This window comes from Petaurus breviceps, unplaced genomic scaffold, assembly GCF_028583685.1.
Source record: "Petaurus breviceps papuanus isolate PSGF00001 unplaced genomic scaffold, PetGlider_PUasm1.0 126, whole genome shotgun sequence".
Classification (NCBI taxonomy): Eukaryota; Metazoa; Chordata; class Mammalia; order Diprotodontia; family Petauridae; genus Petaurus; species Petaurus breviceps.
Window position 1 is genome coordinate 16,429,690 of NW_027185655.1, and position 24,594 is coordinate 16,454,283.

General features: G+C 38.9%; 3 protein-coding genes across 4 annotated transcripts in view; 1 reads left to right on the forward strand and 2 right to left on the reverse strand.

The window, feature by feature from the left end:
* The window catches only part of LOC138165502 (probable E3 ubiquitin-protein ligase HERC6), a 45,877-nt gene extending 28,998 nt beyond the window's left edge, over positions 1–16,879 (forward strand). Inside the window, exons 14-23 of one of the 2 annotated variants that reach the window (XM_069093889.1) lie at positions 826–942; positions 1,849–1,959; positions 4,298–4,471; positions 6,505–6,648; positions 8,174–8,340; positions 9,742–9,805; positions 10,865–10,935; positions 13,554–13,737; positions 13,825–13,927; positions 15,812–16,879. In XM_069093889.1, the coding sequence (XP_068949990.1) occupies positions 826–942; positions 1,849–1,959; positions 4,298–4,471; positions 6,505–6,648; positions 8,174–8,340; positions 9,742–9,805; positions 10,865–10,935; positions 13,554–13,737; positions 13,825–13,927; positions 15,812–16,017 (1,341 nt within the window). In that variant the 3' untranslated portion in view covers positions 16,018–16,879. The remainder of the gene's footprint in view (positions 1–825; positions 943–1,848; positions 1,960–4,297; positions 4,472–6,504; positions 6,649–8,173; positions 8,341–9,741; positions 9,806–10,864; positions 10,936–13,553; positions 13,738–13,824; positions 13,928–15,811) is intronic. The other variant, XM_069093892.1, reaches the window with a different exon arrangement.
* A 3,372-nt stretch (positions 16,880–20,251) lies between these two features.
* On the reverse strand, positions 20,252–21,101 carry PIGY (phosphatidylinositol glycan anchor biosynthesis class Y). The gene has a single exon (XM_069093899.1). The coding sequence runs from the start codon at positions 20,953–20,955 to the stop codon at positions 20,740–20,742; it is 216 nt and encodes a 71-aa protein (XP_068950000.1). The 5' UTR covers positions 20,956–21,101; the 3' UTR covers positions 20,252–20,739.
* Positions 20,955–24,470, reverse strand: PYURF (PIGY upstream open reading frame). The gene is made up of 2 exons (XM_069093897.1): positions 24,265–24,470; positions 20,955–21,162 (listed from the first exon to the last, which is right to left on the reverse strand). Exons 1-2 carry the CDS (start codon positions 24,468–24,470, stop codon positions 21,021–21,023), a joined length of 348 nt encoding a protein of 115 aa, XP_068949998.1. The 3' UTR covers positions 20,955–21,020.
* Positions 24,471–24,594: the final 124 nt, after the last annotated feature.

Consider the following 24,594-nt stretch of genomic DNA (forward strand, 5'->3'; position numbering starts at 1 on the left):
TTTAGCAGAAAGGAGCCATTTCAGGGAAAATCTAGAGAATTTGAAGAAACATCAGTATGGCCTTTGAAGTCTCCAAGTATGAGGGCAGGATTGGAATGGAAAGATTGAATGCTGATCCATATTGGAGTCATACCAGAAAATTCTCTAGAAATTATATCTGGCAGTTTCAGATTCTTCATTATGGTAAATAAAATAAATAAAAACTCTCTACGGAATCTGTGCCACACAGATCTGAGGGGCACTACAGTGCCATAGAAAGAGTATTGGATTTGAAGCCAGAGGATCTGAATCTGAATTCTGAGAACCAGTGGTTCAAGATGAACTTGGACACCCCTTCAAACCTCTGACTCTGTTTCTTCATCTAAAAAAAAGTGAGAGAACTAGATGACCTCTAAGTTCTTGTGCAACTCTACATCTATGATTCCGTGAAATAGGTGTAAGTGAACAAAAAACTACAGGAGACTAGTCTGAATCCACACTTCCAGGATTTGGCTCAGAAAGTGCCTGTAAGTGCTATAGGCTAAGTGGAATGTGTAAAGCTTAATGGTACCATCAGAAAGGTTCATGTGTTGGTTAATTTTGCGGAATTGGATTTTTTTCCCCCTCTTTACATCAAAGGGTTGACTAACTGAATAAGGGAGGGAAAAGGACTAAATAAATAGGATGAAAGAACAAAAGGCATCAGTGAAAATATAATGAAATTGAAAAATGAACCCAATCGGTTGGCCCTTCTTTAGCCTGATTAAGGAATCTCCATAAAAAATTTTTTGATTATACTGTTTATTGATATGAAAATACACTCATAAGAAAAATGTTCTGTTTAAGGTAAATGAGAAGGCTAAATATAAAGTTCCAGAGAGTACATTTTACATCAGTAAACTCTGCAGTTGGCTGGATTTTTGTCAAGATGTAGGAAGATGGTATTATTGGAAAAATCATACTGTAAGTATGTTGCATCCAGTGTAACCTTTCCTTTAGCCCACCTGACAGGTCAGGTCTTCTGGGTGAATGGATCTGAGCTCTTAAAATTATAACTATTCTATTATACAATTCTATTCTTCATTTTGATAAGCCCAGACTTCTTGGGTTCATTATTGAATCAATAAATATGATGTACATTGAAAGGATTCATTTTGTGTGCCTTTTATATAGTTTCTCAGAATAACTATCTCCTAACAAATACTTCCAGGTTTTAGAAGTACTCAGAACAGGGATTCTTAACCATTTTTGTGTCATAAACTTCTTTAAACTCCCAGTGAAATCTCTAGATTTCTCAAAATGTTTTTATTTTATTTTTATTATAAAATAATCCTTTCCTTAACATAGTATCATTAAAAAAATGATTGCACATGAAAATACAAATCTATGAGTACTATTTGCTATTCCTTTTAAATATATAATAAAGTTATCATGTAAATTTCTATTTTTTTTCTTTTTTCCCTCTCCTTCTGCCTGCTGCTGTTAGACACAAATAGGGATGTGTATGTGTATATACACACACATACGTATATATGTATACACATATGGACATGTATACATATATATGTATCTAAATATAAAATTATTCTATGATCTATTTATCAGTTCTTTCTCTAGATGCAGATAGCATCCTTCTTCATATGTCCTTTATGGTTAATTTTAAATGGGTAATATATTACCTAGGATTACAAAGTAAACCAATTACTTTTAAATATGGTATAAAACGAATGCATTGCTCTGACTTAAGAACCCTTGATTTACAAGATAGTCCCAAAAGACTTGTGGGAGAGACTTAAGATACTATAATTGAGTAGAAATTCTCTGTTTTTTCAGATGCTCATAAATACTATAATTTCTCTTTAATTATAGAATTCTTCAGATGAAGCCAAGAGTCCTGTCATATTTGCACACTTTCCTTTTGTCTTTGATCTGGCTTCCAAAATTAATATGATGAAAGCAAATTCATTTTTAAATAAGCTGGTATGTATGCCCATTTTCTTCACTATCATCACCAAAAAATATTTCCTAAAAGTCTGCTGTTCATACCAGTGTTCTAGGTCGGATAGATAATTATGAAATATTTATAGCATGAATCTTAAGTTTGTATGTTAAAGAAGACAAGCTAGACTAATTACTACCCAAGAGAGAATAGCAGAAATAATAATATTCATATAAACACCATCCATATTATTGAATGTGGGTGGAAAAGAACTAGTGCATTACTCAAAAGTGACACATGTGAAGTGAAAATAAAAGCAAGTTGAATTTCTTTTGAAGGAGTAATAAGTATGTCTCTCCTCTCATAGGTGTGTTTGAGAGTTGAATCCTTAAGGGTCTTATGAATTTCCTCTGGAACCCTTTTACCTGGGATATCCTGATCACCATAATACATTGGTACTTCCTGTTGCTCCCTAAGGCTTCCAAGGTCTCCACTCTGGAGCTTGCTCAGGGGAGCCATCTACTCTTGCCATGTCAGGACATAGAACCTTACAAGCTATATGTCTCACCTTGATAGTCGTGCTGGTATTTGCTTTGCTGAAGGGCCCCCCTTTTTGTTTTTCCATGGGTTTTTGGCTGACCCTTTGTGAATTTCTGGGATAGATGATGTGGTTTCTCATTTGATTTCTTGATCATTCTTTAATCTGGTGTGAACATGAGGATTTTGCTGGAATAGGAATGGGGAAGTTGGGCAACATACCAATCCAAATAAGCTTTTTAGAGTGGCATCCATGACTTTGGAGGAAAAACTAGCCTAGATTGCATGGTGCAAGGCCTTAGGATATAATTCTCACCATACCTTCAAACTGAATTATATGTCTAGTAATATTAAGTCTAGAAAACCTGTCTTAACAGAAAATGATTCACTTCTTTATCCTTTTGTCATTTTTGTTACAATGAGGAAAGTAATGGAAGAAAAATCCACAATCTAGAAATAGAAGGATTTTTTGGTGGATCACTTACATACTGAACTTGTAACCAAATTTTCATAAAGAGGAACTAGAAGATTTTTGAATCTTGGGACACTTTGAAAATAACTAGAAATAATTACCAGGCACTTGAGTACCCAGACTTTACCTTGATAATCTCACTTACTGACACCAAGGGGCTAAGATAACCCTTAGACAACCACCAGAGTAGAATGATCTCAAATTTTTACCATATCCCAATTTTTCCCTTTGTTATTTTGATACTCATCAATGAATACAAAATAATATGTTTCATCTTACTTTCTCTTAAATGGTTGGGAACAGAGCACACACGACCATAATAAACATAAAATACAAAATCAAAGATTTAGAGATGAAAGGGACTTTTTAAAAAAATAATTGATGTCTTTATTTACTTTTAGTTTACAACATTCAGTTCCACAATCTCTTAAATTTCAAATTTTCTCCTCCCTCTCCCCCCATAGTGGCATTGTAATTAAATATAGGTTCTCCAAATACCTTCACGTTGAATGTTAGTCATGTTGTAAAGGATTATAACCGACGGGCTGAACAATGAGAAAGAAGGGATGAAACAAAACAAAACACAAACAAGAGAGAGCAAATAGTTTGCTTCAATCTGTAGAGTCTGTAGTTCTTTTTCTGGATGTGGATGGTCCTCTCCATCGTGAGTCTTTTGTAGTTGTCTTCTAACCTTGCATTGCTGAAAGGAGCCCAGTCTATCAAAGTTGGTCATCACACATAAAATGTGTCTGTAATTGTGTACAAAGTTCTCCTGGTTCTGCTCTTCTCACTCAGCATCAGTTTATATAAGTCTCTCCAGGTTATTATGAAGTCCATCTGCTCCTCATTTCTTATCTAGCACAGTAGTATTCCATTACATTCATATACCACAACTTGTTTAGCCATTCCCCAATTGATGGGCATCCCCTTGACTTCCAATTCTTTGCTACCACAAAAAAGAGCTGCTATAAATATTTTTGTACATATGGGTCTTTTCCCCACTTCTGTGATTTCTTTGGGATACAGCCCCATAAGTGGTATTGCTGGGTCAAAGGGTATGCACTTGTTTATAGCACCTTGGGCATAGTTCCAGTTTGCTCTCCAGAGTGGTTTAATCAACTCACAACTCTACCAACAGTGTATTAGTGTTCCAATTTTTCTACATCCTGTCCAGCATTTATCATGATGAAAGGGACTTTTGAGCCCTTTTAGTCTAACCCCTTATTTTACAGTTGAGGAAACTGAGGCTCAAGGAAAATAAGTGACTTGCCAATAAATTAAACCAATTCATTACACTGTTGAAACCCTTACTAAGAGTCATAATTGAGAAAAGGAAAAATGAAGGGAAATATCTATTTTATTTTCTCTAGGGTACAATACTTCCAAATGTATTTTATAACTTTGCAAATTTTATGCCAAACCCCATACCGGGATTAAATGTGATGAATGGACTTTATCTCAATGTCAGACGGAGTCACCTGGTTGAGGATACCCTTTGTCAATTAAGCCAAGTTGTGGACAACGACCTTAAGAAGGAATTAATGGTAAAGTATGCTTTCTCACCAGGGATTCTGTATGGAAAATATCCAGATAGCATGGTTTATCTTGGCATTCTCAGAAGCCATTTCTACCCATTATTCCTCTCTTGTAGATTCTCAATCTTGAGCTTTTCCTGGCTCCTCAGTTGCTCTCAGAGTTTCGGGTGACAACTATGACAGGGTGTGCCTATTTAAGATACCCTAATAAGAATAAAAGGAAATGACAATTTGCCCTATTTCTACCTTGCAAGCAAAGCCCAGTTGTCTTTTACTTCACGATCTGCTTGGATCTGGCATGGTCTTGAATGAATCGTTAAACAGATTATTGCTAGAATTATAGATCAGGATTGGGTAAGATTGACAGGTTTCCTTTTGTTCTAAGACAGACCTTGAGCTTGTTTTGTGTAGCATGTAGCTTTAGTACTGTATGTTGAACTGGCTGCTTCTCTGCTTATTCTGAATATAACCATAGAAGCGATTATTGTTTATAAAGCCCCAAAACAATTTGACCCTCGCTACTTTAGGGATGGTGTCCTTACCACCTTGAACTCTTGTAATACTGAAAGCCAGTGAAGAACAATTATGACAATATTCATAAATCAGTCAGCAAGCATTGATTAAACATACTATACTATAATTCACATTAATTCTCTAATCTTCATTCTATCTTCCTAATCTTTCAATCTTTCCCTAGGGCTCTCACAGACCCACTAGTAGGAGCCCTTCCTGCCTGTAAACACACCAGTACTTACCCCTCATCCTTAAAAAAAAATACCCTTAGCTGGTGTTACCATTGCTACTATCATTCTATACCTCTGATCAACCACAGTCAGACATATTCACTGTATCCTGACCCAACGCAATGATGTCATTTTGGTCTTCTTAGAGAACAAAGGAAAGCAACCAACCAATCCTGCTACCCTGTTTCTTGATGTTCCTTACACATTCCCCAGCTGAGTACCTTTTTTCTAGTAGTCTCCCAAGCCTGGAATGCTCCCCCTCTTCATATTTGCCTCTTAATTTCCTTCAAGATCTAGCTCAAATCCTACCTCAAGTGCCCATCCCCCTAAAACTACTTTCCAGGATTACTTTCTAGAATTGCGATGTACATCATTAGTTGTATGTTGTCTCTCCCATTGGAATGTGATCTCCCAATGAGCAGAAACCACATTTTCCCCTTTCTTTGTATCTCCAGAGCTTAACAATTAATAAATGCTTCTTGATGGGTTGAATGAAAAAATGGCTGATATGGCAAGCACTATGCTAGATAATGGGGGTTAAAAGACAAAAACGAAATAGTCCCTGCCCTCAAGGAGTTTTCATTCTATAAAGCAAGATCCGGATGTACGGATGACATTCCCCAAATTCTATGAGAAAAAGGAAGAAGAGTGTTTTCCATGGGAAATATTTTGTGGAGTTATCTGCCCATTCTGATGTTAAAAACCTAGTCTACTCAACTGTAGAGTGTCCAAATATAACTTTTGAGATATATCATTGGATTATGCAGCTATATATTTTTGCATCCTTATTTAACATTATATTTGCACCTTGATTTATTAAATCTGAAAAATAAATTAATAATCAAAGTCTTTAATTGATTTAGCACTCTATGGCACTCAACTATTTTTAAGTGTAGTTATAAGAGTGGTTTCTATTTAAAAATACAGAATCTATGGGAAAATTTAAATTCAGGGATACTTCTATAATATTCTCTTCACTTGGGGAAACATGGATCAAGATGACATTGTTACTTCTGTGATGAAGAGATTTGTTTGGTAGCATTATTTCCTGGTCATCATTAATCATTGATATGGAGATGGAACTGGTGAAGTTGGGGCATCACAAAAACCAAAAATATATAATGTACTAAAAGCATTTTTCCAATTCTTCGCTTTATTGTGTCATTATAATCTCATTCAAGTTAGGTGAATACACAAAAGTAGCCATTCATTTACATTAAGACTTAATGTGTTGAACGCTAAAGAAACTGCAAGTCATTTATGAACTTGAAGGCACGTCTGATCATTTTCTTTCCTTAGATCTCAATAACTGGAGAAACTTATCCTGAACATGGAGGAATCAGGAGAGAATTTTTCCATTGTGTGTTTAAGGAGATGATCCAACCAGAATATGAAATGTTTATGTATTCTGAAAATTCTTCCCTAATCTGGTTTCCTACCCATGTAAGTCTTGATTTCTTTGTTTTGGGGGTTTCAGGAGAGAAAGTACTGACCCATAAATTATATTATTTAACATTAATTCCCATAAATATCTAGGGGTTCTGACTTGAAAATCAGTTCTATTGCTACTTATTAGTTTTATATATATGTATATATACATATATATGTATATATACACACACATACATACGGATACATACACACATATAAACATTTCTCTTCTGGTCTAATTGCTGCAGAAATTGAGGGAGAGATTGGCCACAGTTGAGAGTACCTTTCTCCCTTCCTTCTTTTTCCCTCTACTGTTCCCAAAACAAATAGTAGCAATCAACATGTCTGATCCATAGCTTTCTTTCTAAACACAGTCCTACCTTATGGGAACAATGATCTTTGGTATAAAGCTAACCTGACATATGTCACATGTTCCCCAGGTTGTGCAATCAAATCTTTTCTCTTTGTTCTTGGGGCTATCCCAATGGGAGAACTGAAATTGCATGTGTCTGTGCATATGCACACATATACATGTATGTATGTACAAACATACACATATGCATTTCTTTTGTCCTTATTATATGTAGTTAGATATTCATTTGTCCCCTTTTTTATTAGTGACATGACTTCATCACAGTTTTGTTTAGCAGAAGAAATCACAGAATCACTGAACCTGAGAAGGGACCAGCCTACATATGAAAGGAATCCCCACCGTAATACATGTGACATGTGGTTGTCTAGCCTTTGCTTAACGACAGAACCTAGTAACTGCTGAAGCAGCCCATCCTGCTTTTGGACAGCTCTGATTATTAGAAAGTTTTGTCTGAGTTCAAGTCTTAATTTGACTCTTGGACATTTCCACCCACTGCTCTCAGTTCTGCCCTCTAAGGCCAAATGAAGCCAGTTCAGTCTCTCTTCCATACGACATCCTTTTAAATACTTAAAGATGGCTATCATGTTCTACTCTAGCCCCCAGTCATGTTTTCCCCAGGCCAAATGTGCAGTTTCTTGAACTGACCTTCACAAAACATGAACTTGAGGCCCTTCATCATCCTGATTGGACATTCTCCAACTTGTTAATGTCTTTCTTAACTTGTAGCCCCCAGAATTGACCACAGTACTTCACATAAGGGCTTAATGCAGCCCAAGACTGAGCTAGTCTTATTTTCTCATGTGTACACTCTAAATTTTAAGGAAAAAAATCAATATTAATTACGAACATTTTAGTTGGACTATATTTTTTGCTTAATTTTCTTTTTGTGAGTGAAATGAAGAATAACTCAGTGCCATCAACAGTGTTCCTTGAACTAGAAACATTTCACCATGTTTGAAAATATTTTTGCGTTTGAATACAACCACACATAATCATTTTGTCTCAAACCCATTTTTATTGTGATTTGTAACTGGACCTTTTATTCTAATTTGTAATTTGATTTTAAACAATTTTGTCTAAACCAAATATGTATAGTAATATTTTCAAAAATCAGTATAATGAGTTTTAAATGTTCATAATTCCCCCCTTTCCTTTCTCTTTCAGCCTAAATTAAACAAGAAAAGTTATTTTCTCTTTGGAGTACTATGTGGTCTCTCCATAGTCTGTGACAACGTAGCCAACCTTCCTTTTCCACTAGTTCTCTATAAGAAACTTTTGGATCAAAAACCCTCACTGGAAGATTTGCAAGAGCTGAGTCCTGAATTGGGCAAGTGAGTAAGCTTAATTATCTAGAGCAATGTAACACTTCCTCTGGACTTATTCCTCCAACTTTCACTGGCACTGGGAATTTGGTTTCCCAGAAGGGTGGCTACTGCTATTTTCAAGGTTCTGTAGTGTCTCTCCTTCTGACACTATAGCTCACAAATCCCTACTAGTGTGTTACCCTTTAACAGTCAACTAGTAGAGTAGATTCAGTTCTTCAGCAAAGATATTTACTCAAATGATATAGCAAGAATAGTAATTACTTACAAAGCATTTCCCCCCAAACAAGGACACACTTTCCTGCAAATATGCACACTTAAAGTACAATAGTAGTAAGATGCATGTGCCAGGAATACCAATCGCCAAGGCAATTCACAACTCTGGAACTGTCAGACTTTGATATCCTTTCTTTTTAGGAAACAAGAGGGTAAGGTATGGGGTCCTCTTGAAGTTCTCTGTTGGGAATGGCATTAATGAGAGATGAAACTTTTATACTAGATGATGTCTGAAGTCAATAAATAGTCAGTAACCAACAATTAAACCTCTACGATTTGCCAGACACTGTGTTAAATACTGGAGATAGAAAGACCAAAAAAAAAAAAAAGATTGTCCCTACCCTTAAGGAACTTAATCTAAGGGAGGAAGACAACACATAAAAGGAAGCTAAAAAGTGGAAGGGATACCAGGGAAAGTTCACGGTGTTCCCAATGCAGGGGCATGGTGGATTCAGAGAAGTCCCAAAGCAGTGCAGCTGCTGAGCTCAGTTCCCTCCTTCAACGGAGGCTTTTGGAGTTCATGGTCCCACTCTCCAGGTAGAAGGGCAGGGGGAGGGATGAAGTAGAATACTAAGGCAGCTGGGATCCTGCAGGATGATGAAGTTTGTCCATTCACAAGCATGGTCTATGACACCCAAACTTAGGAGTTGGGAGACAGATGAAATCAAGCAAAGAAGGTGGAAAAGGAGAGACAGACAGGTAGGAGAGTTAGAAAGAAGAGAATTATAGAGGCTAAGGGGAAAGTATCCAGAAGAACGGAGTGGCCAACACTTTCAAAAGTATCATAGAAGTCAGGAAAAATGAGGACTGATCAAAAGTCATCATAATTAGCACTGAGAAAGCAGTTGCAATGGAGTTCTGAGGTTAGAACTCTGTCTGCAAGAGGCTGAAGCTCTTATGGGAATTCTGAGGTTTGGGAGCCAGAAGGGACTCAAAGGGAATCTAGCACACCCTCCTCGTTTTACAGATGAGTTCATTGAGATCCAGAGGGTCAGATAATAGCAGACCTGGAATGAGAATTGTGAGTCATACTACAAAGACACCAATGTTCTACCTGCTACCCCATACTAGTACTATTTACTTCACATAGACACTCTTTTGCTTTTTAAAGTTTTCAAATTATTTTTCCTTCAGCAATTTGCAGTTACTTCTAGATGAAAATGCTGACGACATAGAAGAATTTGACCTACGTTTTTCTGTAAGTACTACTGAAAAATAGTATATAGATGAACATGTCTGCCTATCACAATGACTTAGAGTGCCCCTTACTGAAATGCTACTTTCTATAATAAGCCAGTTTGTCTTCCTTGTTTGGTAGAAGATATGTCTACCTAATATAAAATGAAGCACAAATAAGGAATTGTCTGGTTTGTCTGCTTAATGTAAAAAATTCAGCTAGATAATTCAGGTTTTAAAAGTGTATTTTGCAGTCAGCATTATCCAAGAATGACCGTGTTGGAAATTTTTTATATTTATATTTATTTTAAATAAAGGGGCCCATTTAGCTCTCAATTATGGAATATTCTCTAAGAAAAAATCCTATTCATAAAGGATGGGAGATGGTTATGGATGTAGTGTTATGTCCAGGAAATGGCACTGATTCGGGAGTCCCAGGACCTAAGTGGAAATCACTGAATCGCAGAGGGCTGTCTGAAAAAGAGGAAGTGTGACATAATAAGAAAAACTACTGAATATGGAATCGAAGGGGACGAGTTGGAATCTTGTCTCTGATGCTTATCAGCTGTATGACCTCAGACAAGTCACTTCACCTCTCTTGGACTCAGTTTCTTCATCTGTAGAATGAGAAGATTAGATGAGTTGACCTCTAAGGTGTCTAAATCTATGATTTTAGAGAAAATCTCTTCCTATTCTCAATTTAATATTCATTTTACAGTTTTTTTTGAGGGGAGAAGACAAGGCAATTGGGGTTAAGTGACTTGCCCAAGGTCATACAGCTAGTTAAATGTCAGGTTCTAAGGCTGAATTTGAACTCAGGTCCTCATGACTCCAGGGCTGGTGCCCTATTCACTGCGCCACCTAGCCACCCCATCAATTTACTATCTTACACTATAACTTGCTACCTGGGTAGCTTTGAGCAAATCCCTTAATCTCTCTAAAGCTATTTCCTTATTATAAAATGATAAAATGTTCCTTATTGTAAAATAATTGGATTAAATTAAATGATCTTTAAATTCCTATCAGTTCCTTATCCTTATCACTATTTCGTATTGCCACCTGAATGCATTTGTGGTTTTAGATATACTGGGACAAGAAAGATATCAATCTGATTCCAAATGGAAGAGAAATACTTGTGGACAAAAGCAACAAGTAGGTATAGTAGAAATAAATACCTGTTTTTAATATTCTCAATCTGTCATTAGGGACTTAATAAATTAGCACTATTAATTTTTTATTTCAGTTATTTCAGAAAGGTAAGTCAAACCTTTATTGTTATTATTATTTTAGATTATAAGAAATAGTAAGTTTCTTGTATCTTTCACAATCTATATGCAATAACACAAAGTCATCAAAATACACCCACTCAAACTTATCAGGTCAATCCTCATTCTTTGCAGGTTCCATATTTAGAAATTTGCCTATTCACTAAAATTTATTTATAACTCCAAAATCATACTCACAGAACTTTCATAGGCATCATGGATGTGGGCAGAGCATCAAAAAAATTGTCACCTAAAGTGCTGGTTTCCCACTGAGGTTGAACTAGGCAATGCTCTACTTTCTTTTTTAAATCCTCATACTATAAACTAATATCCTTTTCTCCTATTTAGTGCTACATTTTCCTCATTTTGTGTGTGTGTGTGTGTGATTTTGCTGTTTAAAATGACCACCAAACATGGTACTAAAGTGCTGTCTAGTGTTCCTAAGTACAAGAAGGCTAGGCTGTGCCTTGTGGAGAAAATAAGTGTCAGAAAATACATTTGTTCAGGCATAAGTTTTAGTGGTGTTGACCATGAGTTCAGTGTAAATTAATCACACAATGTAATACACCCAGAAAAAGGAAGAGAAAATTTGCCAGTCTTTATGTGAGATCACTCCAGAAAGTGCTAAAGTAAATTTTGTTACCAGAGGCTCACAGGAGCCTAACCCTGCATTTCCCCCAGGAGCAATGGTTCAGATTCAATAATTCTGTGTTTGTGGCAGCTTTACAGAGGATAACTACCTCAAGTGATAAAATTTTATTGTATTTAGATATTCAATTCATAATGTGCTAATCTATAATTACTTTCCTAGGCCAGGATTATGATTTCATATTGACTATTTTTCTCTGTGGAGTACAAATACTCTCTTCTCTCCTTTTCATCATTAAATCAACAGTACCCACTGCCTCTGAAAAGGAGGCTGATGGACTGTTCTTCTATTGTCCTACTGACCCTCTTTGTGACTTCCCAACCATAACTCCCTTTTCTGCCTACCACTTCTCTATTTTATTTATTACCTCAATTAGAAAGTAAGCTCCTGGGGCAGCTAGGTGGCGCAGTGAATAGAGCACAGGCCCTGGAGTCAGGAGGCCCTGAGTTCAAATCCAACCTCAGACACTTAACACTTATTAGCCATGTGACCTTGGGCAAGTCACTTAACCCCAATTGCCCTGCCCTCTCCCCTGCAAAACCAAAAAAACAAAAGTAAGTTCCTTAAGGACAAGGCCCTTAGCACAATGCTTGGCATAGAGTAAGTGCTTAATAGACTTTTTTAGACTTTAATAACAATTTTCATTCATTTTTCATTCATTCATGGTTCTGAGGATCACATTAGTTTTTCACTTATTAAACATTTAACTAGAGAAACCTCTTTCCCCATAAGCTCAAAACCAAAATCTTACCACAAAGAGATGTGGGCTGTGTATATATTGTTGTTCAGTCATTTTTCAGTTGTGCCTGACCCTTCATGACCCCATCTGGGGTCTTCTTGGTAAAGATACTGGAGCAGTTGGTCATTTCCTTCTTTACCTCATTTTACAAATGGAGGCAAGCAGGTTTAAGTGACTTGCCCAGGGTCACACAGCTAGTCAGTGTCTGAGGCCAGATTTGAATTCAGGAAGATGAATCTTCCTGACTCCAGGCTTGGCACTCTATGCCCTGTGCTATGTAGTTGCCCATTTGTATATAATACTACATATAAATAATAAATGTATGTATATGTATATATGCATATGTATATGTAAATATACACATATATAGACCATACACACATGTATGTATGTATAATGTTCATACCTAGAGGGAGGAAAAGAGAGAGAAACATATGTTCCAAGTTTAAAAAAAATAAACTAAAATCCATCTTCTGTGAGAAAGTTGACTACCAGAATCATCCCTAGCCATCACTGCTACTTCTTTCTGACTTCTCAACTCAGCACAGGCCCGCCATTCTCTTAATAAAGTTTTTCCCCCCCTCAAGATAAGAGTTAAAATAATCCTCTCAAGAATTTCTCTTAGTTCATTTTCTGTGTCCTTATATGATCTCTCTTTAGCTATGACAAGACCTTCTAGAAAAGACAAACTACCAGTCTATCAGGATTCTATTCCCTCTTAAGATATGGTAACAATATTCCTATTTTTCTATGGCAAAGGTTATTGAAGTAGGTGTTAAGTATGTTATACATAAGTGTTTAATTACTGTTATTTTTTGATAATGGCCGTACTGTGGCATAAGAATCACTCTTAAAAGGTCTATCCTGTCCCTGTGTGATTCATCATCTGTTGCTTCTGTATACTTCAAATACTTTCTAAGTTGCCAGATGTTTCTGTATCCCCTCTGTTTTACAAGGTTATACAAGGTGTAAAAATATCCTATGTTCTATTTAAGTGTGAATTGGAAGATGAGAAGAAAAAAACAAAGTAACAAATATATAGATACGTGTGTGTGTATGTAGAGAGAAACTTATATATCTATATATTAATAAAAATCATCTTCTGGCTTCCATAAAGGGAAGATTTTGTTTCCAGATGTATTAATTACATCTTTAACACATCTGTGAAAAAGATTTATAAGGAGTTCCAAACGGGATTTTACAAAGTCTGTACAAAAGAGATACTCAACTTTTTCCATCCTGAGGAGCTTAAGGCAATGACAACTGGAAACCCAGATTATGACTGGAAACGTTTTGAAGAGGTATGTAGTAGCAGAATGGATTCAAAATTTCCCAAATAATTTCTATATATTCTCAATATACTTTTCTTTCTCCCTTTCTTTCTCAAGAATTCACAATATTTCAATGGGTATGATAAATCACATCCTACCATTGTGATGTTTTGGGAGGCTTTCCATAGATTGTCTCTGGAAAAGAAGAAAGAATTCCTCTGTAAGTTATTGATCTTTAGAAATCTATTTTTTAAGTGATATCTCCCTTGTGAAGCAACATCTATTTCCAGTTGCTTTTCTTGTTAATGTGGCTTTTTCTACAACCATAGAGATTACAACCCATCAGTGACTGTGCATGCTGCATAACTCTTGTCCACGTCCTCAGTAGAGGACATTAAATGAACCTGATTCAGGGAGGGAAGAGGTTTTCCTTTCTTTTCTTGACGTCACAAGTATACCAGTTAGGCATCTCTGTGGCAAAGTAGATAGAGAGCTAGGCTTGGAGTCAGGAAGACTTGAGTTCAAATCCAATCTCAGACAGTTACTATGTGACCTTGCAAAAGTCCTTTAACCTCTGTCTGCCTCCGTTTCTTTAACTGCAGAATGGGGATAATAACAGCACCTACCTCATAGGGTTGTTGGGAGGAACGAATGAGATAATATTGGTAAAACATTTAGCACAGTGCTGGCAGATAATAGACACTATGTAACTGCTTCTTTTCTTTCCCCAAATGAAGCACAGAGATCCTTTATTACTTGCACCTATCATAGGACTAGATTACTTTGGGTTTTTCCTTTTCCTATTCATTTCTTCAATGACATGTTTTACACTACTTTTCTTTCATAATCCTTTGTGACGTTCTATAGTCATATATGTACACCACACATCTTGTAGCAGCAAGCACCCCAAGCGTCCTCAGGGTTTGCTGCCAACACAGGTTCTTGGATCTGCTTTGATAAAGGAAAGCAACTCAAAATGGGTTAACAAGCTTACTTTAATCAGTCAAATATGTATCATTTACCTAGTTCAGGGGAAGAAGGTCAGCACCCCGAACTTCAGAATACACAGACAGAATTATCAAGTCAGAGAAACGGATCAAGTAGACAGATTTCCAAACTGTCCAACCATTAAATCCATACCCAATCAACATCTGGGTTTTTGAAAGCCAGGGGGGCTCTGGACAACGGCTTCCCATAATCCAGATCAAATCACAGTGCACTTCTCAAAGTGAGCCCCAAAACAAAGCTACACATCAGGGCTTATATAGCCTTCTCCTGGCTCAGAGAATGTAACAACCTTGTTGACTCACTGGCCAATCAAGAAGTATCTACTGAAAAACAAGCCTCTTACTCCAGGCTCCAGGTGCACATTAGCCTAGGGGCAGGGAAGATCTTTAAAATTTACATTTCCATTACACACCTCTATTACAATTTTTGTGAATGTAAATATTAATTGTCTGGGGACTGTAATGTTGCACTACTCACAGGCACACAAAAACACCAGAAAAATATTGGTAGTGGAAAAAAAAGAGTCTTTGTTTTAGGGAGAAGCCTGGGAACATTAAAATAACTGCCAAAAAGCAATTCAGGGCACTCCCTTCCAACTATTCTACTCTATTATTGATTCCCAGTGTCAGCCCAAGATATAGCTACTAATAGAGGTAGCTTGGTGGTATAATGAATAAATAGATATTAGGACTTGGAGTCAGGAAGAGCTGATTTCAAATTTAACACTTCTATTTTGGTGTTTAATTGGGGATTTAAAATTTGTTATTTTTCTAGTTTTTTTCTTTCTTTTTTAGTTGCATGCTCCATTCATTGGTCTGTTCTTTCTCTTTTTTTATTGATGTAAGCATTTAGATATAAATTTTCCCCTGAGCAATGGCTGCATCACACATATTTCGATATGTTGTCTCATTGTCACATTTATCCTTAAAGAAGTTATTGTTTCTAGATTTCTAAGGTATATAAGCTGTTTTTTAAAAGTATAATAATGCACATTATTCAACATAATTGCCAAATAGACAAATAGCATTTCTTCTCTGTACTTTGAGTTTGTGCTCAATGTTTTAAAAACTACACTTAATTTTATTTTCTTTTAAAGTGTTTCTTACAGGAAATGACAGATTTCCAGCACAAGCAGAAACTTTGGGAATAAATTTCATCTATCTTGAATCTTTAAAGGAAGATTGTCTTCCAAGAGTACTTACCTGTTTTTGTTTTCTATACTTCCCACCATATTCTACGATGGAAAGAGTGGAAGAAGTCCTTCGAATAGCCATCGATAACAACAGAGGATTTAACTATTAGCCATCATTCAAACATTTGCCAAAAAAAAAAAAAAAGACATTGGGACTGAAAATGTACAGTAAAACGACCATGCTGCTAGTGCAATATATTTATGACATTTTAAATAAGTGAAATCATAAGAGCAGAGGAGAAGCATAGCAGCCTTCTTCATTCTAATTATTAGCATTTTATGCAGTCCTTTTGACTGACGCAATAAGCTTATCATGGTACTCATGACTGTTGAATAAAATGAATGAATGAATAAGATAATAGCAACATAAATAAAAATTTATTCAGGGAAGGACCAGCTATACTTGCCAACATAGTAATTGCTTCTAATGACCATTGTGCAAAATGATTTATGTCAGTCTCTGCTTTTCTCCAACTGTTTTCTCTTCTGTTAATAGGACTCCCTGCTATGAAATTCAATTGGATAAAATGTGGGCCCATGAACAGGCTTGGTCTTTCTCCCCAAAATGTTTTCTATACAGTGTCAAGGCAACTGTAATGTAGCATAAATAATGTGGTGGTTAAGTGTGCTAGGGTCTAGGCTTGGCTTTGTCATATGACTTTGTGACCTTTTAGTAATTCTCTTCAGCTTGGGCTCAGTTTCCTCATTATAATTTTACCTAGCTAGGTGGCACAGTGCATAGAGTACTGAGCCTGGAGTTAGGAAGACAACTTTCTGAGTTCAAATCCTGCCTCAGACACTTACTAGCTATGTGATCTTAGGCAAGTCATTTAACTTTGCCTCCATTGCCTCATCTGCAAAATAAGCTAGAGAAGGAAAAGGCAAACCAACCCAGTATCTTTGTCAAGAAAACCTCAAATGAAGAGTTGGGCGTGATTGAATGACAACATAAAGTTATTCACTTTAAAATTATCCAGTTCTAGTGTGGTGGAAAAACGATTCATCATTGTTTAAATAGAAAAGTGCTCCAGAGACTTGTTTCTTCTCAGCAATGCAAGGATCTAAAACAATTCCAAGATTCCTGATGGAAAATGTCCCTATCCAGAGAAAGAACTATCGAGTCAACGCAGATGGAAGTGAACTAATTGCTCTCTTTAAAAAAAAAGAAGAAAAATGCTCAATAAACTCCTTCTCAGCTCATCCCATTTTACTCCGATGGTGCATTTGACCATTGTTACATTCTGCCCGATATGGTTATCTTGGAAGGTGGTTTCCCCTACTCTATTATGAAGTCCTGAGGAAAGGGGCCCTATTTAATACATTGTATCCCCACAGGTGGCAGGTCATAGTGGAGAGAGTACTAAACTTGGGAGTCAGGAAGACTGGGTTTAAATTCTGTCTCACACAGTTACTGCCTACATGACCCTGGGCAAATGGCTTTCTCTTTGCCTAGATTTCCTTATCTGCAAAATGGGAATAGTGATAGTACCTACCGCACAAGGGTGATTCTAAAAATCAATGTACTTAAAACAATTTTCCAACCTTTAGATCACATAGAACTAAGTTGTTAGGGAAGATGATCAAAAAGTATCTGCTGACTTATCGGTTGTATGTGTTAAATTTTACTTCTTCAAGTTGCACGTATGAATTTCCACTTAAAGGTAAGAATTAAGGACAAGCCTTGCTGCTAACTATATTGGTCAACACCGTTCCGAGGTCCTCTTGAGGACTTTTCTGGGTCATCCATGCCAGGCCTGGAATGACGGGTCAATCCCATGCTTCCTTTCCCATTGGCAGGTTGATGCTGTGAAGCTGAGCATAGCATATGAGCCAGGCTGAATTCATTCTTAATGTACACCTGCAAATTATCACACTGAGTCAAGGGAGGACTGCAAGGCGTGACCCTGGTTGTCCTGACTGGGTGGGACACAAAGCACTTCCGTAGGAGACAAGTACCAAGGACCTACCCTAGAAGCAGTAAGATGCAGTGGAAAGAATATTGGACTTGTCGTTAAAGACCCTGGGTTCCAAATCTTGATCTTCCACTTAATACCTGTGGGACACTAGGCAAGTCACTTGATTTTTTTGTGACTGTTTTCTTATCTATAAAATGCGTGGGAGGGTGATTGAGATGACCCCTCTCCGTCCCTTTCAGCTCTAAATCTACGATCTTTTGACCTGCTGAATATGATGCTGTTCTTTAAATTCTAGGCTGCATTATTCAAGGCAAAAGATGTTAAACAGAGAGCAAATATGTAAAAAAAAATCACAAAAGTGCTACATGGCTTCAAGAACAGATTATGTCACAACTCATTTCCTTTTTTGTTTTACTAAACAGTTTAATCAAATGAGATAATGTACAGAAAGGGTCTGGATGATCTTAGAGGCTGCCTTCGATAAATGCCAATTTAAGTAAATGCCAACAATTATCAAGGGAATGTTATAGATATAATTTAGATTTTTGCAAAGCTTTTAATGAAGCATCATGCAAATTTTATGAATGAGATGGAAAGATTGTGGGCTAGACAATTTAGATGGAATTGGCTGAATGGCCAGACCTAAGAAATAGAACCAGAAGTTGCACTTGTTTTGTATATATTTATATTCACCGTCTGTCTCATTCTGTGTATTTGTATCCCTGGTCTGCAATATACTGCTGAGTACACAGTAGGTGCTTAATAAATGCTTGACTGAAGGGTGTTACAGAGGTATACTTAATCCTAATGTAAGGGAAAACATCCTTAACAGTCTAGACCCTACAAAAGTGGAAGTGCTTACATTGGGACACAATGGGCTCCACTTAAAGTCTTCAAAAATTGGATAATCATTAGTTAGGTACATTGCAGAGAGGACAGGCATGAATTAGAATAGATGGCTTTTGAGGTCCCTTCCTCAGGGATAAAATGCTGGCTCTGGAGTCACAAAGACCCGAGTTCAACACCAGCCTGTTCCAAGTAGTATGATCCTGAGTAAATCCCTTAATCTTTTTGCCTCAGTTTCCTTAACTGTAAAATGGGATTAGCTAAAGCACCTACCTTGTATTTGGCATAGTCCCTGACACAGAACGCTTGTGCCTTCCCCACCCTTACAAACTCTGACATTCTGTGAAGTACCTAGATGATAGTGCAATGATGCAGTACAAGGGTCATGCCATTGGGACCCCATCACTTCATAAAAAGATCCCTTAAGGAAGATCAGGAACCATTACGATGCAGTCAAAATATGTTTGTCCTTTGTCTCTTACTCAATATAAGGGAAAAAATGAAATAAAGGTCACTAACAATGGTTCAGAGGCTAAAATGAAGAGTCAAGACAGGGCAGTGCACACCGTGTCAGACACTATCTGGGTGACTGTGTACAAGAGCACTTTGCCCGTGCTTTGGGTCCACCATCTGCAAAACAAGGGGGCTGGACTCCATGGCCTTTAAAATCCTTTCTAGCTCTAAATCTGTGATCCTAGTTTGTTGGTTTTTAACCTTTTGAAGTGGTAAAGACTTCTGAGTAAGCACTTCTAATGGAACATCTAAAATTCAGAATATTTAATTATCCCCTCGATTCACTTTCCACAGTCTTTTTTAAAGTGCACCCCTGACCACATCCCTCCCCTATTCAATAAACTCCAATTATTCCCTATCACTTCTCACCAAATAAAAGCCATTCAGCTTTTAAGGCAAGCTTTTCACAAGCCGGCTCCAACCTCCCTGTCCAACGTTATTCCCAACCCCACACACTACAGTCTAACCTGGGTGACTTTGCTGTTCCCCACCTGTATCATTCCCTCTCCCATCTGCACATCGATGCCTAGAAAGCTTTGCTGCCTCATCTCCACCTCAGAACCTGTCATTTCCTATACTTAGCCTTTCCTGATCTCCCCAGCTACCACTGTCCTCCTCACTTAAATAAAAAAATTAATCTTATATTTATTTATAGGGCAGGTAGGTGGCAAAGTATATAGAGGACTGGGGCTGGAGTCGGGAAGACACAGCCCTCATCTGGCCGCTTATTAGCTAAGTGACATGGGGCAAGTCCCTTAGTCCTGTTTGCCTCAGTTTCCTCATCTGTAAAATGAGGTGGAGAAGAAAATGACAAACCACTCCAGTATCTTTGCCAAGAAAACTCCAAATAAGGTCACAAAGAATGGTAGACAATTGAACAATATACAATCTTGTTCCCCCTATTAGAAGGTGGGGTTCCTTGAAAAGCAGGAATTTTCATTTTTGCCTTTGTATGCTCTAGTACCTTGCACAGCACCTGGAATGTAGTAGGCACTCAATGTCTATTTGCTAACTGTAGATGAACTACTTTTCACATGGCATTTCTGGAAATAAAGGTACAAAACATAAGTTTTGTTAGGCACATCAATTTCTGCTTTATTGTAAGCTTTTACATGAATGCTACTTCAAATGAATTTATCTGAAACTATTTAAATGAACAAATTATTTGGTGTAGCGCCTTTGAAAATGTTATTTTTATCATCACCTTCCACTGCCCAAAAGCCTTTTATCTACTAAACCAAAAATGTATTTCACTTTTAGTTGAGTATGATCAAAACTAAAAATCAAACATTTATAAACATCAAGATTAGGGTTATTAAGTCTAACAAGAGAATATTTTAATGAAATGAATATAGGGTAGGCGAGATAAAAAAGCTTATTTGAAATTTCTTTAATCCAGAGTCTCTAAAAGAAGGATGAAAATCTTAGTTCCCTATGAAAATGAGATTGTTCCAGTTTATCAAGAGTTAAGTGGAGTAAAATAAATCATTTTTCTGTTTAAATGTAAATCACATGGCCTTGCTACATAAAACTCTCTCAGGGTAGCCTCTCATTGCATTAGTTATGTCTGAAGAGCTTAATCCCCATCCAAGTCCAGAGGTGGAAGAAGACATAAACTGGTATGGTGATCGGCAAGAGAAGACTGTAGAAGCACAGGCTGCTGGTGCTGGTGCAGCCATGGGGGAAGTGCTCATCTACAGAGGCGGAGTAGAGCAGTCCCGCTAAAGAGATCAGGGGAACAAGGACAGTCATCGTGGGCAGAGAAAAAAACATTTTGCTTGAGATGGCTTCTCTCCTCCTCCCCCCGATGTCTTGTGTCCGGAGCTCAGACACCCAGACTACTCTTGTACTACTTCTTCCCGTCGCTCTTTCCGGTGTGTCCTTCTTGCTGCCTGCGGTATCATATTAGGGATGCCGTCAATGACAGGGTAGGCAATTCCGAGTTCTTCATTAATCAGTTCATTTGTTGATACTTCATACCTAAGCAAAACAAGAAGTAGGAATGAACCAATTATTTAAGTTATTGAAAAAAAGAATATCTAGAATGTGGTTGTAAATAACTTAGTTTATCCAGTTCTATCCTATAAGGGAATTATTGCTTTAATCCAGTCTAAATTTAAACTCTCCTATGCATAACTAAACTGTTTTCCTGAAAAAGAATTTTGTAATTTTCCCACTTCGAGCTGTATCCTCTCCACATAAAGTCGTTTTTCTTTTTCTATTTTGTTTTACCTTTTCAAACCTGCCTTTACTCTTCCATGTTACACAGAAAATACCAAACAGCTCTGCCTACCCAAAATAGTTTCACCCCTTTTAAGAGGAAGTATAGCACAGGGAAAAGTTTCAGACAGTCAGGAGTAACCTAAGTTTAAATGTTGCTTCAAACACTGACCAGCTAACATGGGTAAAATCATTTTACCTCAATGAACCTAAAACTCATCTGTCAGTGGAGATCACAAGCTTGTGTGACAACCACTTATTGTGCAAAGTATTTTGCTAGATACTAAAAATACTAGGACAAAATCAGAATATAAATATACATATATGTACATGTATGTGTGTATACACATGTACACACACGTATATATATCCTATTGGGATATACCACGTACACAAGTAAACACAAAGTAATTTCAAGAGGGAAAAAGTCTTAATAACAGGGAGTATCAGCAAAGTCCTCAGGAAGGAAACAGCATCTGAGCTGTGCTGTAAAGGATGCTAGTATATATGAGGCACCAAAGTGGTGCAAGGAATAGAGACCTCAGACTCTAGCTGTATGACCCTGCACAAGTCACTTGACCAGTTTTCCTCACCTATAAAACAGTAACAATAACAGCACCTACCTCCTGGGGTTATTGTGAGAAGCCAATGAGAAAATAACTGTAGAGCACTCAGCACAGTTCCTGGCACACAGTAAGTGCTACAGAAATGTTGGCTATCCTTATCTTTTTTATTATTTAAAGATAAAGTCTAGGAGGAAGCACATTCCAGATACGGAGGACCACTTGAGCAAAGGGAAGGAAGCTGCCATGAGTGGGCTTTTTTTGTCTTCATCCTTCTCCACCTCTTCAGCTCTGGGCACACGTGATTACCCTCCTCCTTGTACCCTGGGCTCCTCCCTCCCTCAGACAGTGAAGACTCCTCCCAGATGTGCTGCGTCCCCCCATTAGGTGGTGAACTTGTGGGCAGGGACTGTCCCTTGCTGACCAGGCATTTAATGAATGTTCATCTTCCACTTGTGGTGCACGACTGCTGCTGCTGTCCCTGCCACAAACTGCCACTCTCTTCTCTCATGCTAGCTCTGGTTTCTTCTGGTTTTGCTTCCTCATGTCTGATGCCTCTTTCTCAGGCTACACAGCCAGAACCTCAGCAGGTTCATGTCCACTAACATCCCCCAAGGCTCTGTCCCGGGTCCTCTTCTCCCTATACACTATTTCACTCGGTGATCTCATCAATTCACATGGATTCAATTACTAAGACGATCCTCAAATCGATTTGTCCATCCCTACCCCCACTCCTGACATAGAGTCTTAGATTTCCAACTCCCTCCTGACCATCTGGAACTGGATATCTCCTAAACAACTTAAACTCAATGTCCAACACTGAACGCATCTTTCCCCTCTTTTTGAGGGTACCGTCCTCCTCCCAGTTACCAGACCCTAGGAGTCATTCTCTGCTCCTCACTCTCTCTCACCCCTGGCCATTCTGTTACCAACTCCTTCATAACATCCCTGGAAGAGGCTCCCCTTTCTCTTCTCATTCTGCCACCGCCCAATCCAACAGGGTGAGGCTGAGGAGCGGAGGATGATACCTGGGTCTAGACCCCCAAACCTCACACCTGAAATACTGAAATAGCCTGCTGGCTGACCTCCCACTCTCCACCCAGCTGTCAAACTGATTTTCCTAAAGTGCAGGTCTGACAGTGTCATCAGCACCCACTGGCATTCAATAAACTCCAGAAGTACAGACTCCTATGGGGGGGGGAGGGGGGTGTTTGTCTGGAGAGGCCATAGGGTTAAGTGTCTTGCCCAAGGTCACATAGCTAATGTCTAAGGTCACACTTGAACTGCGGTCTTCCTGACTTAGGGGCTCAGGCTCTATCTACTTGAACCCTCTGGTTTTCATAGCTTTTCATACAGCCTGGCCCCTTCCTACCTTTCCAGTCCTCCTACACCCTACTCGCCTCCCAGCACCATCACCCTGTCTTCCTCGTCCTGGCCTTGACTTTTCACTGATTGCTCTTCGTCCCTCAAATGCTTTCCCTCTTCTCCCAATCCCAACTTCCCCAGTTTTCCTGAAGTCTTCCTGAATCCTTTCCCGATCTCCATGAATGCTCATGTCTTCCCTTCTTACAGTAACTCTAACTTATTCCATTTTGCTAAAAACAAACAACCGTAACTCATCGTTTTTGTGACCTTCCCTGCTGCTGAGCAGTTTAATAGGTCCATACTGAAGCATTCTAGGGGCTGGAAAAAGCAGACCCTGAGGATCTGAACGGGAAGGCAGTAAAACATATGTAATATATATTAATTATGATTACCTATTACATATTATACATAATTTGCATATTACAGTCTATGTAGAAAGACTAATATATTGGCAGCATATATAGGAAACAGGCCATATACAGAACGGGCAGCATAAATGCCGCATCCATTTATTTGTCGATCCGCGCTTAGGTGGAGGTGGAGGCCAGGGGCCGAAGTCCCACACAAGCCTCGGTTTCTCGTGGGTAAAACCCAACAGTGGGCTGGGGGGCGCGGAGGGACGTACTCGGAGGGCCGTACTCGGAGGGCCCTCCAAGACTGTTCGGCCCAGGCCCCTCCCCCCCCCGAGCCCTGTGTCGGCCTTCGGCCCCTGGCCTCCACCTCCACCTAAGCGCGGATCGACAAATGGTTGGAGAGGTCAGGTGACTGCCCGGGTTGCGTGGGCCTTTATGGGAGGCGGGATCTGACGCCCGTCCCCTCCGAGCCCCCCACGGCCTGACGGTATCAGAGGGGGCCATGGGGGCCTCGGTTCCCTTCTATACAGTTAGAAGGGGCTAGGCCCGCCTCCGCCCGGGCTCCCCGCAGGGCGCTTCACCTCAGAGGCTTCTTGGACAGCGGGCACACCAGCACGTCCAGCAGGGCCGCGTCAAAGGCGGCCGGAGGTGAGGCCTGGCCCGACTCGGGGCGGTCGGCGGCCGGCCTGGGCCCCGCCGCGTGAACTGCCCTGCTCCCGGCGGCCCACGCCAGCGGCGGCCTCCCTCGCAGCGCAGACGCAGCTCGTGGCCACAGCCCGCTCAGCATGGCCCCTCCCACGGCGGGGAACCTTCGGCTGCCGCGTTCTCGCGTCCGCTCCGACTCCGAGACGGAGACACGCCCCTTCCGGGGGCTCCTTCCGGTGCTCAGAGGTAGGCGGTTCCCCCGGGTG